Below are 19582 nucleotides of genomic sequence, written 5' to 3'. Positions count from 1 at the left end.
GAGTTTCTCTCTGAAGGACTCTCCCTAATTTAGAATGGGATTTGAAGGGCAGAGAGAACTTGAATAGATTCAGGCAGGGTAAGGACACAAAGAGACTCAGGTAGGAAAGAGCAAATTAGCTAGCTGCCTGGGACAGTGAGCAGATCACCTTGGCTGGGTGGGAAGTGTAAGTTAGTGGAGGAGGTTTTGTATGGAGAAGATCAGAATGACGGGATAAGTGATAAAGAAGTCATTTTGGGTTCTTGAGCATAGAAGTGAGTGCCCGAGATCAGTTATTACTGGAGCATAAAAGATGTCATGATGGTTATTCCCACCAGCTCTTTCACCTTTGGTTGCAGATCTTCGGTGTTCTATTTGGTGAATTTCAACAATAATATATACCTATGTAACACCCAAAACAATAGTGAGTCATGACCCCTGAAAATTCCCTCATGCCCCTTTATATTTAACTATCCTGCACCTACCACCACCCACCGCCTGCAACCTCCTGAGTTCTATCACCAGTTTTGTCTGTTCTTGGCTTTCACATAAGTGTAATCAAATGGTATGCATTTTTTTGGTCTATATTCTTTAGCTTAGTAATGATTTTGACTAATGTGAATCTGTTCTTTTTTATTACTGAGTAATACTCCATTGTATGAATATATCACTATTTGTTTATCCATTCTCCAGTTGATGTATATTTGGGTGTTTCCAGTTTTGGGGCTGTTATATTCTTGTGCAAATCTCTTCGTGAACATGTTTTCATTTCTGAGAAAGCTCATCTTATTTTTTTTTTAAATTGAAGTATTATTATTGAAATACAGTATCCTATTCATTTCAGGTGTACATTGTATTGCAAAATGATCACCATAAGTCTAGTTACCATGTGTCACCAAAGTTAACACAGTATTATTGACCATATTCCCCATGTTGTAAAATACGTCCCCATGACTTATTTAAAATTGGCAGTTGAAACCTCTTAATCCCCTTCATGCATTTGCCTCCCTCCTACCCTCCTCTTTTCTGGCAACCATCTGTCTGTTCTCTGTATCTATATGTCTGGTTTCGTTTGTTTTGTTTTTCAGATTCCACATGTAAGTGAAATCATAGGGTATTTGTCTTTTTCTGACTTATTTCACTTAGCATAATATCCTCAAGGTCCATCCATATTGCTGCAAACAGCGAGATTGCATTCTGTTTTATGGCTGAGTAATATTCCATTGTATGTATATTATATGTATTATATATATGTATGTATACATACACACACATCTTATTTACCCACTCATTTATTGATGGACACATAGGTTGTTCCATATCTTGGCTATTGTAAAGAATGCTGCAGTGAACATGGGGGTGTTGTTTTCTTGGAATAAAAACCCAGAGTGGAATTGCTGCATCATATGGTAGTTCTTTTTAATTTTTTGAGTAACTTCCATACTATTCTTCATAGTGGCTGCACCAATTTACATTCTCACCAACACTGTACAAGTGTTTGCTTTTCTCCTCATCCTTGTCAACACTTATTTTTTAAGATTTTATTTATTTATTTGAGAGAGCACGAGCAGGGGGAAGGGCAAAGGCAGAGGACAAGCAAATTTCCCACTGAGCGGGGAGCCCGATATGGGGCTCAGTCCCAGGACCCTGAGATCATGACTTGAGCCAAAGGTAGACACTTAACTGAGTCACCCAGGCGCCCCAACACTTTTTATTTTTATTTATTTTTTTAATAATAGCCATTCTGTGAGGTGATATCTCACTGTGGTTTTGATGTGCATTTCCGTGATGGTTAGGTGATATCAAGCATCTTTTCATGTGCTTGTTGGCCATTAGTGTGTCTTTGGAAAAATGTCTACTCAGACCATCTGCTCATTTAAAAATTTTTTTTTGCCCCATCGCCCCTCTTCTGCCAATTTGAAATCAGATTTTTTGTTTTTGCTATTGTTCTTTATATATTTTAGAAATCAGCCCCTTATCACATTTATGCTTTGCAAACATTTTCTTCCATTCAGTAAGTTGCCTTATTTTCTTGAGAGCTTGCTCCACTGTGCAAAAAGGTTTTCAGTTTGCTGTAGTCCCATTTGTTTATTTTTTTGCTTTTGTTGCCCTTGCCTGTTGGAATCAGATTCAAAACAATATTGCTAAGACTGATGTCAGGGAACTCATTGCTTGTTTTCTTTGAGGACATTTATGGTTTCAGGTCTTACATTCAAGCCTTTAATCCATTTTGAGTTGATTTTTGTGTATAATATTAAGATAGGGGTTCAGTTTCATTCTTTTGCTTATAATTGCACAATTTCCCCACACCATTTATTGAAGAGATGGTCTTTTCCCTATTGTATATTCTTGCCTTGTTATAGATTAATTGATCACATATGTGTGGATTTATTTCTCGGTTCTCAATTCTGTTCCATTGGCCTCTGTATCTGTTTTGTGCCAGTTTTGATTACTATAGCTTTGCAGTATAGTTTGAAATCAGTAAGCAGGGATTGTGATGCCTCCACCTTTGTTCTTCTTTCTCAAGATTGGTTTGGCTATTTAGGGTATTTTGTGGTTCCATACAAATTTTAGGATTATTTGTTCTATTTCTGTGAACAATGTCGTTGGTATTTTGATAGCGATTGCATTGAATCTGTAGATTGCTTTGGCTAATATGAGCATTTTAACAATATTAATTCTTCCGATCTATGAACAGGGTGTATCTTTCCATTTATTTGTGTCTTCTTCAATTTCATCAATGTGTTACAGTTTTCAGAGTACAGGTCTTTCGCTTCCTTGGTTTATTTCTAGGTATTTTATTTTTTGATGTAATTGTGAATGGGATTATTTTCTTAATTTCTCTGATAGTTTGTTATTATATAGAAACACAACAGTTTCTGTATATTAAGTGTGTATCCTGCAACTTTACTGAATTTATTAGTCATTTATCCTTTTTTTTTTTTAAGATTTTATTTATTTGAGAGAGAGACAGAGAGCACAAGTGGAGGAGGGGCAGAGGCAGAAGGACAAGCAGACTCCCCGCTGGGCACGGAGCCAGACACTAGGCTTGATCCTAAGACCCCGAGAACACGACCAGAGCTGAAGTCAGGCGTTTAACCGACTGAGCCATCCAGGTGCCCCTATTAGTCATTTATTCTAATAGTTTTTTTGTTTTTGTTTAAAGATTTTATTTATTTGACACAGAGATAGAGAGAGAGAGAGAGAGCACAAGCAGGGGGAGCAGCAGACAGAGGGAGAGAGAGAAGCAGGCTTCCTGCTGAGCAGGAATCCTGACATGGGGCTCTATCCCAGGACCCCTGGATCATGACGTGAGCTGAAGGAAGATGCTTAACCGACTAAGCCATCATATTCTAATAGTTTTTTGATGGACTCTTTAGGGAGCTTGATGATAGATAGTGGCATTTTTGGAATCATGCAGCAGTGATTAATTCTTATTCATTCAATCATCCAATATTTATTGAATCGGGATCAGTGGACTAGTCATGGGTTTACACCCAAAATTAGACATGATCCTTTCCTCACAGGGCTTAAAAATCCAGTAAGACTCCCTATATCTACTGCATTCCAAAAGCACAGGGAAAAAAACCTTAATAGTACACCAAGCATTTCTAACTATTTGGGGATGTTTCTAAATAACTAAATTTTGGGAAATAAACAGACCATCTGGATTTTTTTACTTTTCACTTAGATGTTTACCCTTTTTTAAAAAAACACAGCCAGAACATCTGCACTTCTCAGAGCAAGTATCTGCCCTCCTTACTCAAAGGCTCTTGTATACCTGAAAATTTAGGCATTCAGATTTTGCAGATTCTCTATACTTTATAAACCTTCATTTTCACTGATAGAAGGTTTAAGAAGTATAACTACTATTACCCCATGAGCACTTTCTATGATGGGGCTTAAGACACTTTAATTCCTCAGTGGTATTATTCACTTAAATTATTAAAAATTATACAGAAGTCCCATAGTTGGTTTTCCACCCTTGTAATATACCATTCATCACGTATTGTTTTTTAAGATTTATTTAGTTATTTTAGAGACAGAGCAGGAGGGGCAGAGGGAGAGGGAGGGAGAGAAAATCTGAAGCAGAATCCTTGCTGAGCTCGGAGCCTGACGTGGGGCTCAATTTCACGACCCTGAGGATCATGACCTGAGCTGAAACCAAGAATTGGATGCTCAACTGACTAAGCCACCTATGCACCCCATCACATACTGTTCTTTACTTGAGTTGTCTGTGTTATAAAACAAGCTAGGTCTCTTAGGCCTCTTGTTGCTACAAGCTGCTAGTAATAAAGTTTGGTAGCATAGTCTAACGGTGCATATGGTGCTGATGAGTGACCGGTAGATCACTGCTCACATCAGTCCTTTGAATGGTTTTAAGCAGGGGGTTGGCATAATCAGAATTGCATTTTAGAAAGACTACTGTAGTTGCAATCTGGAGAACAGTTTAGAGAGCAAGACTGAAGTCGGAGAACAGACAGAAAGTTTTTGTAGTAATTGAGGGGAAAAATGGGAAATGATGTGCTCTGGACTAGGAAAGTGATAGTGGTAATGGAGAGGAGATCACCTCAAGAAATAAAGAGTAGCAGAATCAGCAGGTCTTGGGATTGGAAAGGGAGGGAAGCAGAGGGCTAAGGCAAGACTTCTGGACTAGGTCACCTGCGGATGGTAGGGCCACTCAATGAAATGGAAAGCACTGGAGAAAGAGCAGTTTTGGGAGATGATATGCTCACTTCCAAACATGTTAACATTGAAATGCCTGGAGGATGTCCCAGTGGAAATGTCTATCCAAGAGGTAAGAGCTTCCCAACTGTTGTGCCCCAGGAAGAGGTTATAGATGTGCTGCATATTTTCTCAACCCTCAGGGCAGCACGAATTTCCTTGGAAAGACAACAGTCTTGGTAAGTGTGTTGCCATGAAAATACCATCATTCTTTATGTGTGCCATGATATGGAAAAGGTTGGAAAGTATTAATGAATAATGCTGTTGGATAAGTAATTCTGAAGCTTAGGAGAGAGATCTGGACTAGAGATAAGAGATTTGTGAGGCATGAGAACATCAGAACATAGATGGTAACTGAAAAAATGGAGTGGAGATCATGCGAGGAAAGAGGGACTGGAACAGAACCCTAAGGAACAGCAACATTAGAGAGGGGTCTCTAGAGAAGGAGGAAGACAACTGGCTGAGTGCTGTCACCAGAGCCCAAGGAGTTTCCAAAAAAAAAAAAAAAGTTCCCAATATTACTGTCAGGTTGGATCAGGACTGAGACATACCTGCTGACTTTAGCCACAACATTGGTGACTTTGGCAAAACCAAATTCTGAAGGGTTGAGAAAGATGTACAAAGTAGGAATGGAGGCAAAAAGTATTTAAAACTTTTTCAAGAATTTTAACTGTGCTTTGAGGGAAAAGTTAGGCAGGTGGGCGGGGCAACAGGCGATGATAATTCTTTTAGAAGGCTATTTTTAGAAAGATACTACTTAATTTCAAAACTTATTTAAAATTCATTATTTTTAAAAAGCATTATGTGCGGGGCGCCTGGGTGGCTCAGTTGGTTAAGCGACTGCCTTCGGCTCAGGTCATGATCCTGGAGTCCCGGGATCGAGTCCCACATCGGGCTCCCTGTTCAGCAGGGAGTCTGCTTCTCCCTCTGACCCTCTTCCCTCTCGTGCTCTCTATCTCTCATTCTCTCATATAAATAAAAATCTTTAAAAAAAATTAAAAAAAAAGCATTATGTGCATATGGTTAACAAACCAAATAACACAAGAGCAATTATGTGCTGCATTTCCCATTTCCAGTAATGAGCCACTTAAACTTTCTGGCTGATTCTTCAATATGACTAAATATGCTCATACTGCAAATTGATTTTCACTTTTAGATGTTTTATTACCTCCTATGTATATATTCTTTTTAAAAGGTACAAAAGTGGAATCTTATCATTCATACTGGTTCTGCACCTTACTTCTTGCACTTAAAGTATCTCGGAGACCTTTCCATTTTAACATAGATAGAACTATCTTGTTCTTTTTAACAACTGCATAGTAATCCATTCATGGCTGTACCATATTATTTGTTTCCTACTGATGGGCATTTAGATTGTTGCCAGCTTCTCACTTTTATCAGACAACTATAATGGATAACATTGTACATACATCCTTGCATATTTATGTGAGTATATCCACAGGATAAATTCCTAGCAGTGGAATTCCTGGGTATGTGCAGTGTACGTTTTGATAAATATCGACAAATTGCCTTCCATATGGTTATGCTAATTTACCATCCCCACTAACAGGGTGTAAGAATACCTATCTTCCCACATTCTCACCATCACCATTTAAAAAATTTGTGAATATTATTGTAAGTGCCGAAATATTCGTGCATTTTTTATTTGCATGTAATTAGTAAGATTAAACAAGTTTTCAGGTGTTTGTCTGCCATTATCATTTTTTTGTGAATGTCTTTTTCTAATAGACGTGTAAGAGTTGTTTGTGTTATAATGAAATTCACCCTTTGTCTGTCACATGTATTGCAAATTGTTTCCCTAGTTGGAGTATGTCTTCTGACTTTACTGGGTTTTCTTTTTCCTTTGCCATAGGTAGTCACATTTATTGGTCTTTTCCCTGATGGCTTTTAATGTTTAGAAAGTACCTTTTTTAAAACATTTTTTCTCTAGTATGTTTATGGGTTTTCTTTTCATTTCATCCAAAATCTACTCAAATGGCGAAGACCACTGTTATTTCTCAGTACTGCTCAGAGTGACATCTCCATTATAAACCAGTTAGTCCTGTCTGTTCTCAATGTACACAACACCCATTCCTTTGTACCTCTGCTGAAAGGTTCCTTTCTCCAGGCTCACAGGGCATGCTCCTTTCCCTCTTGTCCATCATTGCAAAAGCTGTATTCCTTTCAGGAAGAGCTCAAATCCCATATCTTCTAGAAAGTCTTCCATGCCCATTGTAGCCCACAAAGATTTTTCCTTTGCTGAAGCTCACATAACGTGCTGCCTTTTTTGAGCCCCTCCTTTTCTCAACTTTAACATATTTACGGAGTGCGTCAAATCTAACCTCTGGAAGTCCAGGGTTTAATCTACTTTTCCCTACCCCTCAAAGCAGCTAAAAGCACATTGGGCATACAGAAGGAATTTGATAAAATACTTCTTGATTTGCCACAAAAGTGTATGCATTGGCCACATCTGAAATTGGCTGGTCCAAATTGAGACAAGCTCCAAGTTAAAATACACATCAGATTTTGAAGATGGAATAAAAAAATAATATAACATTATCTCATTAATAATTTCTATATTGACTACATGTTGAAATGATCATTATGTGATCAGTACTGGATCACATATATACACATGTTATAAACATACATATATATATATTTTAAGTTAAAGTATATCCAGGACCATTGTCTATTCTTGTCCCTAAAGAAGGCTTATCAAACTTAGTGTTGGCTCCTAAATTATGCTGGTGAGGACAAATAAGATGATCTCTTGGAGCCAAAGATATTCTGTCTCCAAAGGCTCTCATAAGCCAGTATGCAATCAATACCTTCATGGTATCAAGGCCTCATCTTCATGAATACTATACATCTTCTCTGAAACTAACTGCTACAGACTTGAAATACAACAGTTCCTTTCAACAGGTCAGGTAACTGCTCAGCCAATAGAAGAGGTCAGGTTCAGATACGGAAGCATCTCCCAAAGGTTTTAGTGATTGAGGATTCCTCATTTACCCACGTAGATGGAGCCCCTGCCTATCCCTTTGGTCACTGGGGCCATTTTCTGCCATCAAGGAGTTATTTGGGACAGGTGCCACTTGGCTTGTAGTCTAGTCTCATTGTAGTCAGAGTCCCTGTATTAGTTTCCTGTTCCTGTTGTTAACAAATCATTACAAACTTACTGGCTTAAAACAACACAAATTTATTTTCTTACAGTGTTGGAGGTCAGAAGTCTAAAATTCAGGTGTCATCAGGACTGCATTCCTTCTGGTGGCTTCAGGGGAGAATCCATTTCCTTGCCTTTTCTAACTGCATTTCTTGGCTCACAACCCTTCTTCACGTCACTCAACCTCCTGCTTCTATCACTTTCTCTCCTGCTGTGGTCAGACCTTCCTTCGCTTTCCTCCTGTAAGGACACTTGTGATTACATTACGGTCTGTCCTGATAATCCAGATTAATCTTTCCATTTCAAAATCTGTAATGCTTAATCTATCTATACATTGTACACATCTACAAAGTCCCTTTTGCTATCTAAGGTGGCATTCACAAGTTCCAGGGATTGGGGTGTGAACATCTTAGGGGGCCATTATTCAACCTGCCCCAGCCTCATATACATTTCTTTGCACTGCCCTGGTGAAGGGAGAGAGCGCCAGCAGCAGAGTCACGAGGTTTCAAAGTATCCTTAAGATTTACAGAGAAGTAGGTAAATTCACATCTTTAACCACTGTGATCACTGGAAACCATCATAAACTGGCCTCATTGCCATTAGCAGTGATCATTCCCTCCCAGCATTGCCTCCTTTAAAATGCTCTGTAGTGCTGAAGCTGAACTTCTCATTACTTTCTTGTCCTAAAAAACAAACTGTTAGAGATAGTAAGATGCATGTTTTCTACAGAGAAGAGATGTTTTTCTCATAAGCCTTTAATCTAACAAACATAGCTGTAGTCTGTGGCATACTTATAGAATGTCATAGCAGCTTGTTTTTAACACTCTATATTCTGCAAAATACCTGTCCACCCTCCAGTTCATTTGGGCATAGGCAAAGGAAGGTCTTGTGATTTCAGTTGTACTGATGAGTAAACTGAGGTTCAGAGAGGTTAAGTGACTTGAACAGGGTGGTCATGCAATGAGTTACTGACAGATCTCAATTCCAAACCTGATTCTTTCCACTGCACTGTTCCTGGGTCAAAACTGATCTCATGGGGCTGAGAAGGATCTGACTGATCTCAGGATCTTAATACACCCTGGAGGTGGCCTTGGAATTCCTACCTCCTAAGCATGAAACAGACTGAAACTCACTTTTAGGAGGTCCTACTCAGGGATCAAAGTTTGGGGCAGATTGGGAATTTCAGGAATTCAGGGGAAGGTTAGGGTAGCTGGCGAGTCAAAGGTACAGTGAGAAGGTAATTAGGACTGAGAGAGACTTAAGAGTGTCTGTGTCTGCTCTATGTAGCTGCCAAATGCTTTTCCAAAACACTCAGGAGGGCCAAGCCTGTTTAATGGTAGGCAGCAGCAGGAGTGCTATTCAGGTACTCAACCTAGAGTACTACTCAACCTAGAATTAGGCCCGACTTCTCTGAGGGGATTTCTAAGAATATCTGGAATAGCCAAGCGTGGCCTGGCTGGGTCCCTATTCTCAGGTTTGAACATATAACTTGAGGAAGCACAGTTAACTCCAAAGCTCATGCTCTTTTACACTGGCTCTCTGGAGTCTCTTCCCAATCTTGGATTTCTGTGACATCACAAGGCATGGTAGCCAAGGCCCAGACTCTGCCGCCACACTGCCCAGGTTCAGAGCCCAGCTCTGCTTTGGCTTTGTTGTCTGGCACATGGTGCTATATTATTATCTTTTTTCCTTTTCTCCTGTTTCTAACCAGACCTCTTTTGGTTCTTCCTTCCCTCCCCCTCACTCAATAACTACTGGCAGCCCTCAGACCTAGGACCTGGGCCTCTCATCATATTCATGTATTTTTGGAATTTACTACTCTTTAAACCCCACTGTATATGAATGACTTCCAAATTTTTTATCTAGTCTTGCTGTCCTATACCAAACCATCAATAGCCCAGGCCTTGAAATGGACATTTTTATTTTTTAAAGATTTTATTTATTTGAAAGAGAGACAGAGCATGAGTTGCAGGGGGTGGGGAGGGGAAGGGCAGAGGGAGAAGCCAGTTCCCCACTGCACAGAGAGCCCAACATGGGGACTTGAACCCAGGACCCTGGGATCATGACCTGAGCTGAAGTCAGATGCTTAACCAACTGAGCCACCCAGGTGTCCCAAAATGGACATTTTATCGCAAAGATATGTTTGAGAAAACTCTCAAACTTCCATGCCAAAGGCTAAGCTTATCTCTCTCTCTCAATTTTCTAATTTCTCCCCATTTCAGTTTCCTGGGCAGTCTTCTGCCCAATCATAGAGCTCCCTTTTCTTCTCAGTACTTGAATTCAGGTACATTTCTCTTTTGTTCATTCATATATTAACTCAACAAGTACTTCTCAGCAGCCTGCCATGTGTCAGCCATTGTGCTAGGCCTCAATGTACAAAGGTAAGTTAGGCTTGAGGAGATCAGTATTATGTGGGGGGCAGAGCCATATAAATAATGACAATATAATGAGGTAAATACTATAATAGAGGCTTCCACGCAAAGTCCCCATTAGAACGTAGTAACAAATGCAAAGTGCCACAAGAGTTGGGGGGAAGATTTCTGACAAAATGTAACATCTGAGCCATCTTTTAGGACAAACGGTTCAACCAGGTTGCAAGGTGGTAGAGCTGGGGGAGAAAGAAGGGAAACAGGGAGTTTGTGCTACGTCTCAGAGATATGAAAGGAAATGGCACATCTGACAGGGTGGTAGGTGAGTTCAGTGTGACTGGTGTGTGGAGGAAAAGCATGAAGACCAGCGCTGTTCAGTATACCTTTCTGCAGTGATGGAAATGGTCTAAATCTGTGCTAATAAGGTAGCCACTAGTCACATATGGCTATTGAACACCTCCAGTGTGGCTAGAATGACTGAGGAGCTGAACTTTTAAATTTTATTTCATTTTACTTAATTTAAATTTAAATACCATGTGGCTACTATTGAACAACGTTGGTTTAGGCACTGGATAAAGGACAGGACCCTAGGCACTAGGAAACCACTAAAGGTTTTTAAGCATAATACTAGCATAACTAGATATTTGAGGAAAGGAACACTGGCAGTAGGGATTAGAGGGAGGATGACTTAACACAGAAATGCCCGGTAGGCACCAGCCACATGGATAGAATAAATGAGACTTACATATATTTGGTAGAATTTACCGGACTTTGTGACTTTGTCAATGTGGGGAGTATAAGTGAGAAGACTCAACTGAAGTTTGCAGCCTGAGCAATGGGTGGATGGCAACAACAGATAGGATTAGGTGTGGAATGAGGGTAGAGTTTGCTTTGGGATATTGTTGACTCTGAGGTGACTAAGAACTATCTAGGACGATATGACTACAAAACAGGAAAAATATTAATCTACAACTGTAGAGGTGGGGCCAGAAATATATTTGGGAGTTATTAGCATATAGGTGGTCACTAAAGGCATGGGAGTGGAGGAACTCACCAGAGGAAAAATATGTAGAAGAGGACTGGATGGACCCTAAGGGACCCTAAGCAATCAAAGTGTGGTCTATTTTGTTTTTTTTTTTAAAGATTTTATTTATTTGAAAGAATTAGAGAGAGAGAGCACATGAGAGGGGGGAGGGCCAGAGGGAGAAGCAGACTCCCTGCCGAGCAGGGAGCCCGATGCAGGACTCGATCCCGGGACTCCAGGATCATGACCTGAGCCAAAGGCAGTCGCTTAACCAACTGAGCTACCCAGGCACCCAGAGTGTGGTCTATTTTGGTTTGCCAGGAGTCACCTGGGGTTTTTTTTAACAAAAAACCGATTCCTCACTGTGAATGTATTTAATGCCATGGAACTGTACACTTAAAAACAGTTAAAATGGTAAATTTTTATGTTATATACATTTTACCACAATAAAAAAATGCAGGAAAAACTCAAATCTAATCAAACCAACTGATTCCCAGACCCCATTCCTAACCTGAATCACTGTTTCTGGAGATGAATCCAGGACTCTCCAGGTAACTTAAGTTCAATTAAAATTTGAACTAACTGCTTTAAGAGTAGAGAAAAACTAAGAGATAGCTATGAAGAAAATAAAGGGAGAAGGGCATGGTGAAGAAACCAAGGAAGAGCAGTTCAAAGAAAGGGTCAGTAGTGCTGAATAGTGCCATGACCCAGGAGGAAGACTGAAAAGAAGCCTCAGGATTTGGCATTCAGGGGGGTCATTGACGAATGGGAAATGAGAGAGCAGATGCCATGGGGTCTATTCTTTCAAGGGCTTTGCTCATGTTTCACGGTAAAGATATGGAGGGAGAGACTGAATAAACTTGAAGGGAGACTGGACAGATGAAAAGTTGGTGGTTTTCAAGATGAGAAAGAATTGAGCATGTTGGCAGGTGGACAGGAAGGAGTCAATGAGGCCAAGGATACACCAAGGGGATCCTCAATAAAGCACAGTTTGGGAGAGGTAGTAGAGGTTGGGATCAGGAATTTGGGCAGAGGTTATTTGGGTAAAAGCTCACTGGGTAAGTTCAGAAGTGAAAAGGAGGGAAGATGCAGGGGTTTAAGACTGAGGGCAAGAAAAGACTTCCTGACACAGCAAACAAGAATGGCGCTGGTTGGTGGTTAGGTCATCTGCTTAGATTAATGGAGCAGGGATACAGAGTCAAGAACCTGCAGAAGGGTAAAGGTCTAGAAGAGTCACTAAGACGAAAGTGATCAGGAGCAGGAATATAAAAAGACTGAAAAGTAGTACTGGAGTCTGAGATTGGAAATAGCACCAACCACATAATTATCCTGCACAAAATAGAAAAATTGGTTTTCCTAAATGAAGGTTTTGGTTCCATTCTCCTATCGTTTAGGGACTGCACCAGTTTTTGCTCTCTCATGCATGAAGCTGAAATTCTCTAGCGGGAACTTTTACTAACTTCTCCATCAAAAGGTCGAATGTCTAACTGGTGGTTCAGATTCTCTTATTCCCTACTCCTCCTATAACTTCAGAAAATAATAGGATCTTAAGGATTTTGAAGCTCATCAATCTAGTCTCCCTTCTTAGCTAGGTATATTTTGTTTTCTCATCTACTCTCCACCAAACAAATCTTTCTTCATCTTCCATTTTCCCTTGGACTCAACTCATAGGTATCAAAACCTGACAAACATCAGTGACACCTATCCCATAGCATTGATGCTAAAGTCATCCAATTATAGACTGCATTTTATGCCTGCTTCCCTGCACATATTCCCACCCCCATACCGGTATGCTTTGGCAGAGGACGCTAACAAAAAAAGTCCTGAATTAACTTACTCTCTGGCATGTTTTCCATTCTGAGCTTGGGTGAGGTTCTTTTTCTTGAGCTGAAACCTCCCTGGATAGAGTGGTTAAAAGCAGAAGTTTCCTACCTATGCCAGAATCACAGGGCATTCTAAATCATATTCAAGTCACTTTTATTATATATAATTATACAGTCCCACTTCATTAATTTCTTTGTACCAGCTGGATACTGGGTTCATAATTTAAATCTTTTAAACATTTTATAAATGCTAGTCAGTACATTTTGGCCAGTATCTGTTACCTGTTGTGCTGGACCTGGGCATGTTGGAGACTTGACCTGCTCTGGAAAGATAAGATGTTTTTCTTACTACCCTCTCCTTTACCCAGGCCAGTGACTCTTCATTCCAGATTGTACTGTGAGGTTTTGCCTGAAAGGCAGGATGAGTAAATCCAGAAAAAGCCTGAAGAAGCCAGATTAGATTCAAGTTGCCCACGAAACTGATACATTCTAAGGTTAGCCTGGTATAAGTCTCTAACCACTGGAAGCAGCCCCTTCCATATCCTAGAACCAGGATCACTTTCTCTAGGCCATTTCAATCTGGATAACCCAGCTCATTGCTCCACAGATATATTCTCTTCCAGGATCAACTCAAACAGTAGGGAATAGATACTGATTCTTTCAATTGTATGTCTTGGACAAAAGCTTCTGCCATGTTTTGAGGCTGCCTTACAATCATGAATTGAGGCAAGTTAACTTAATTCTTAGTATTCAGTATCTCTTTCCTGGTCTTCCTGCCTTCCTGTCTCACTGTCTCCAGAATCTTAATCTGTTCCTTTCTTTCCCTTCCTCTGTCAGTAATTCAGGAATCGGATGAGTCTCTGTGGTTTGTTTTGCCCTGAAGAGCAGAAGGCTTCGGTCCCAGCTGGTGTTGCCAAAGCAGCATACTAATTCCATGCCGTGGTCCTGGGTCAAGATCTGCACAATCTGATTGGCCATATCACCTCGGATGGCAAGGGAACGGAAGTGGTCAAAATCATGAAGACCCAGCTTCCGGAGACGCCTTGCAGCTGCCCGGTAACACTTCCAGGGCTGTGGCTCCACAAGGAGGTAGTGGCAAAGGGAGGAAAGGTGACCCAGGAACTCCCATAGGCCATGGTCCCCGTGGTTCAGATGAATCCACATGGTTATTGACATGCAAAAGCCAATGTCAAAAACTGAACGTCCAAACTGGCTTAAGAAAGAGCTCAAGAGAACATTCCGGGTCCTTTGATTCATAAAGTCCAGGGTGATAAAGGTCAGGGCATCAGGAAAAGGGCATTCTTTTTCAGCTCGCTCCACCAGGACTGGATCTATGTCGCAGCAGAGTAGATGGAGTTCTCTTGAGGCATCTGAGCAGGTCTCCCCATCACGTAGGGAAAGGAAGTGTTTGTATAGAGCCACACTCAGATCCTAGAGAAATCCAAAAGAGCTTTGTCATTGCAGCTCTCAACCAGTGAATGGAAGAAAAACCTCTCTCTTATCATCCCATTGGACTGTCACTTACTCTTGGCTTTATAGGATGTGAAGCTCCTAGTCTAAGGAGGTTGCCCAAAAAGTTTTCCACAGAGCAGGTTCTCAGCGCCCTCCAGGGGTCTCAGGCTATAATGTGTCCTCTCTATACTTTCCTGACATTGATGGTACATTGGGTTGTATGGTTGAAAGTTACAGCCAAATGAATGCAGCAAAGGAGCCGAGAGCAGTCTTTCCCAGCTTAAGTAATATGCTGGTAAACTCACTTTTTTTTCTTTTCTTTTTTTAGGTATCTCAGACCCTAGTGAGGAGGAAAGAGTTCCAAGGGCATAACCTGTATTCCTTATCGGGAAGGTGAGGAACAGAGCAAGCACCATCTTATAAAACTCTGCTTTTCAGACTTGTAGTTGGGTAAGTCTGGATTCCAGAGATTCCTCATTTAGCCTTCACTCTACAACCTCAATTTTACTACCTGGCTTCACCACCCCCTTCTGAGAGTTATTCTGCTTCTACATCCATTACTCCCAAAAGTCGCTGCTGATCTTCCTTCTAGCCAAGTCTAATGATTTGTGATTTTCACCATCTCAGCACCTTTTTGACTCAAACAAGTCACCATCTCCTTTCTCTAGCGTTGACTTCTATAACCATTATAACCAATTCAAATTTGTGTTGTTCTAATCCATTTTTTCAAGGCATTTTTATGTATCACCTCGTTTTGCTCTGTGCAACAATCCTGTAAGGAAAATACTTAGGCCTTTTTGCAAGTGAAGAAAGTGTGGCGGGAAATCACCTAATGTCCAATAATAGTAGCATGGATACTTAAATGTGGTATATTCATTAAGACAGAATACTAAATAGCAGTTACAAATGAAGGAATTCAGCTCAGTGCATCAATATGGATGACGATGTTGAATATATAATGCTGAGTAAAAAAGCAAGACACAAAACAAAATACATGGTAAGCTTCCATTTATATGAAGTTCAAAAATGGGTAAGATTAAACTACATTGTTTAGAGATACAAAAATAGTGAGCTATAAAGAAAAGCAAGTAAATAATAAAAGTCAGGCTAGTTGTTACCTTTGGGTGGAGGGGGCAGTTTATGAACAGGGGAAGTGATATAAGGGATTCATGGGGTACTCACAATGTTTCATTCGTGATCTGGACTATTGTGATAAAGGTGTCTACATTATAATAATTCATAAAGTGTAAATTTATGTTTTAGGCACTTTTCTATACGTGTGGCATAGTTCACAAAAAATTCTGTATTTTAAAAATTATGATTCAGAGGCTAGTGACCTGTCCAATGTCACACAGTACATGGAATGATTTAGGCTACATTAGATTCTTTCCTCTATACCAGGCTTCTCACATTTTAATATCCATATTAATAATTAATGATATGCATAACACCTACGGATCTTATTAAAATAAAGCTGCTGATTTAATAGATTGTGTGTTGGGGGGGGGACTGAGATTCTGTATTTCTAGTTTGTTTGTTTTTTAAGTAGGCTACATACTCAGCATGCAGCCAACTCGGGGCTTGAACTCACAACCCTGAGATCAAGACCTGAGGTGAGATCAAGAATAGGACCCTTAACTGTCAGAGTGACCTAGGCGCCCCCTGAGATTCTGGATTTCTAATAAGCCACCCAAGTCATACTGATGTTGTAGCTCAAGGACCACATTTTGAGTAGGAAGGTCCTATACTATGCTGCTTAATTTTCTCCCCATTTCCATACTTATTTCTATTCTGGCTCCCTCTTCCAATCTGATTTTGGGTATGCCAGTTTGACTAGTCATTTTGCTCCATCAGTCACTCCACATCTCTTCACCCTCTCCATCCTCAATTCCCCAATCTCAGAATACCCTAGAAGCTTAAAAAAGAAAATACAGGGGTGCCTGGGTGACTCAGTCAGTTACGTGTCTGCCTTTGGCTCAGGTCATGATCCCAGGGTCCTGGGATGGAGCCCCACATTGAGCTCCCTGCTCAGCGGGGAACCTGCTTCTCCCTCTCCCTCTGCCTGTCGCTCCCCAACTTGTGCTCTGTCAAATAAATAAATAAAATCTTAAAAAAAAAAAAAAAGAAAATACAGACTCAAGGGTTCAATCACCCAAGATCCTGAATCAGTAGGTCTAGAGTGGGGCCTGGACGTTTTAGAAATGTAAACAAAGCACCCTATAAATTATGGTACATCCATACAATTTTGAAGCTGCTAAAAAAGAATGTAGTGACATGAGTGACCTCCAAATCATCAAGTGAAAAGCAAGGTGAAAAATAGTGTGCTACTATGTATAAAGCTAAAAGAGGTAGGATATTTATACATACATAAATGCTTGTGTACACATAGGCTGCACACCCAAGAAATTATAAACAGCAGATGCCATTGTGTAGGGGGAAAGGAGAATTTAGGGTCAGGAGTAGAGACTTACTTTTTATTACATGCCTATAATTTGCAATCATAGGGTCAGAATGTCTGCTTCTCTAGGATATGCTAGTAGTTACAATAGGTGTCAGACATTTCGATATTCTGGATGTGATTTCACTATAATCACTCTACGCTTAACAATAGCGGTAAGAAGACAGGGCAATGCCTTCCTCCACCAGGAAGCTGTATTCTCCCTCTCGATCCTCTCCACTGTACTCAGTCAACTCAATGCTTTTTAAATAAATATCCAGGGCGCCTGGGTGGCTCAGTTGGTTAAGCGACTGCCTTCGGCTCAGGTCATGATCCTGGAGTCCTGGGATCGAGTCCCGCATTGGGCTCCCTGTTCAGCAGGGAGTCTGCCTCTCCCTCTAAGCCTCCCTCCTCTCATGCTCTCTCTCTCTCTCAAATAAATAAATAAAATCTTTAAAAATAAATAAATAAATAAATAAATATCCACTTGGCTCCAGGGTCCATCCTACACTATATGGCACACAAATCTTTTTTTTTTTTTTTTGGGCACACGAATCTTAATTCCAAACATGAATCAGTCACCCCGGCTCATCTCTCCCAGTAAACCAGTCCCAACCCTACGCTCCCAAAGGTGGGCCTCCAGAAGCCCCGTCTCTGAAGCCAGGTCGCCAGCTACGCTGGACAGGAGGCAAATGCCGGAAGCCCAAATACGGTGACCCTTCCCACATGAGGTTTGGCCGGGAGGTGGCGAACGCACGGGAGGGGACACAGGAATTTGGAACGGAGTTAAAAATTATTCCTCTCCAAGATTCCTAAGAGAGATGGTGGTGGGACCCTAGAGGTCCCGTAGCAGCGGCACGGGGTTCACCCACGCGACGCCTTTAAATTCTTTTTGGAAAAGTCGTGATGGGTGTGACGCCATGCCCGAACCAAAGCCCCAGCGAAAGCGGAGGAAGCCAACTGCCCGGCTCCCCGACCTCCGACCCCGCCCCCGTCACTCACCCCAGAGTTACACCCCACGTCGAGCCCCACGATCGGCCTCGTTTCGGAACTCTGAGGAAAGAGCCGGCGAAGCAGCTCCGGGGGCAGGAGGCGGAGTCGTTGTTCTGGAGGATGGAAGCGGGAATAATGAGGGAAATTTCCAAATGGGGCTGCCCCGGGTTCCAGAATTCGCGGTTCCTCTTCCGCCGCGGCCTCTTCAACGCCCCCGGTGGCCTGTTTCGTGGACGCCGCCATTAGTCAGTCTGGCCTCTGGGTCCCGGCGGAACCGGAAGTCGGAAATCGGAAGCCTGCTTGCGAGCGGCACGGGCACCAGCGCGCGTGCGTTGAATGGCAGAGGCGGGTGGCTCTGAAGGCTGACGTCCACCGGGAGAGCGCTGCCAGCCGGGCTTGCGTTGCTTTGTTGAACCCTCATCGCAGCCTAGGGGGTGGTTAGTAGTAATATTATCCCATTTTACAGGTGAGGAAACGAAGGCAGCGCAGAGAGGTTAAGTGACTTGCCCAAGCTGACATAGTTTCAACTTGAGGTACCCAGAACAAGGAGTTTGTTGGGATGTTGGAAATCATTTTTGGTCCAGCTACATTCCTTTACAAGTGCATTAAGTGAGATCCAGAGGGTAGAAATTACTTACCCAGAGTCACGCAAAGAATCTGTGATACAGGAACTTGCACCCGGTTCATCCCATGGTTCCAGGAAAAGGTAGCCAGGAGCTACAGGTCACTTGAAGTGTCAGAAGACCAAGATGGCCCTGACTGCCAAGTGAGTCAGGTGGATAGGGGCAACTGTAAGTTGTGAGCTCCTTGAGAGGCAAGGACCATGCCTTAAGAGCCAGCACTTGAGAGTGCTTATCAGGAGCCAAACACCTGTCTAGGACCTCTACATATATTCTTTCAATCGTCATATCACTCCTGTGAAGAAAAGACCGTAGTTATCCCTTTTTTATATATGAGGACAGTGGGTTACAACTAATTTGTAACCTGCTCAAGGTCATGCAGTTAGAAATGATGGTACCAGCATTTGAACCCAGGCAGTCTGGTTCCAGAGGATGTGCTTGCAACCATTATGTTATTCTCGGCCTTGAATCCCCTATACCTACCATAATGCCTGGCGCAAAGATGCTCAATAAATATTTGTTGAATGAAAACTCAGTATTGATAAATGGTGCTGGGAAAACTGGATACTCATAAGCAAAATAATGAAAGTGGACCCTTATCTTACACAAAAATCAGCTCAAAATGGATTAAGAACTTAAATGTAAGACCTGAAACTGATAGCTAGAAACAAAAGGAAACACTGATCTTGGCAATGATTTCATGATATGACACCAAAAACAGAGACAACAGAAGCACAAATAGACAAGTGAGATGACATCAAACTAACATACACAGCAATGAAATCCATTGATAGAGTAAAAAGACAACTTAAAGAATGGGAGAAAATATTTGCAAACTATAGATCTGGTAAGGAATTAATTTCCAAAGTGTATAAGGAACTCCTATAACTCAACAGCAGAAAAACTAATAACATAAACAAAAACTGGGCAAAGGATTTTTTTTTGAAGATTTTATTTATTTATTTGACAGAGAGAGACACAACGAGAGAGGGAA

General features: G+C 41.3%; 2 protein-coding genes across 2 annotated transcripts in view; both read right to left on the bottom strand.

Annotated features, from left to right (window-relative positions):
* The window catches only part of NCKAP5L (NCK associated protein 5 like), a 50019-nt gene extending 31911 nt beyond the window's left edge, over positions 1–18108 (bottom strand). Inside the window, exon 1 of the mRNA XM_025882853.2 lies at positions 17978–18108. The gene's annotated coding sequence lies outside the window, so the exon portion shown is untranslated. The remainder of the gene's footprint in view (positions 1–17977) is intronic.
* BCDIN3D (BCDIN3 domain containing RNA methyltransferase) lies at positions 7891–18232 on the bottom strand. The gene is made up of 2 exons (XM_025882856.2): positions 17978–18232; positions 7891–14517 (listed from the first exon to the last, which is right to left on the bottom strand). The coding sequence occupies exons 1-2, from the start codon at positions 18209–18211 to the stop codon at positions 13873–13875; spliced, it is 879 nt and encodes a 292-aa protein (XP_025738641.1). The 5' UTR covers positions 18212–18232; the 3' UTR covers positions 7891–13872.
* Between the last annotated feature and the right edge of the window lie 1350 nt (positions 18233–19582).

Source organism: Callorhinus ursinus, unplaced genomic scaffold (assembly GCF_003265705.2).
Source record: "Callorhinus ursinus isolate GAN/ISIS: 27379988/994484 unplaced genomic scaffold, GSC_fseal_2.0 scaffold44, whole genome shotgun sequence".
Taxonomy (NCBI): Eukaryota; Metazoa; Chordata; class Mammalia; order Carnivora; family Otariidae; genus Callorhinus; species Callorhinus ursinus.
This window is presented reverse-complemented; position numbering and strand designations above follow the sequence as displayed.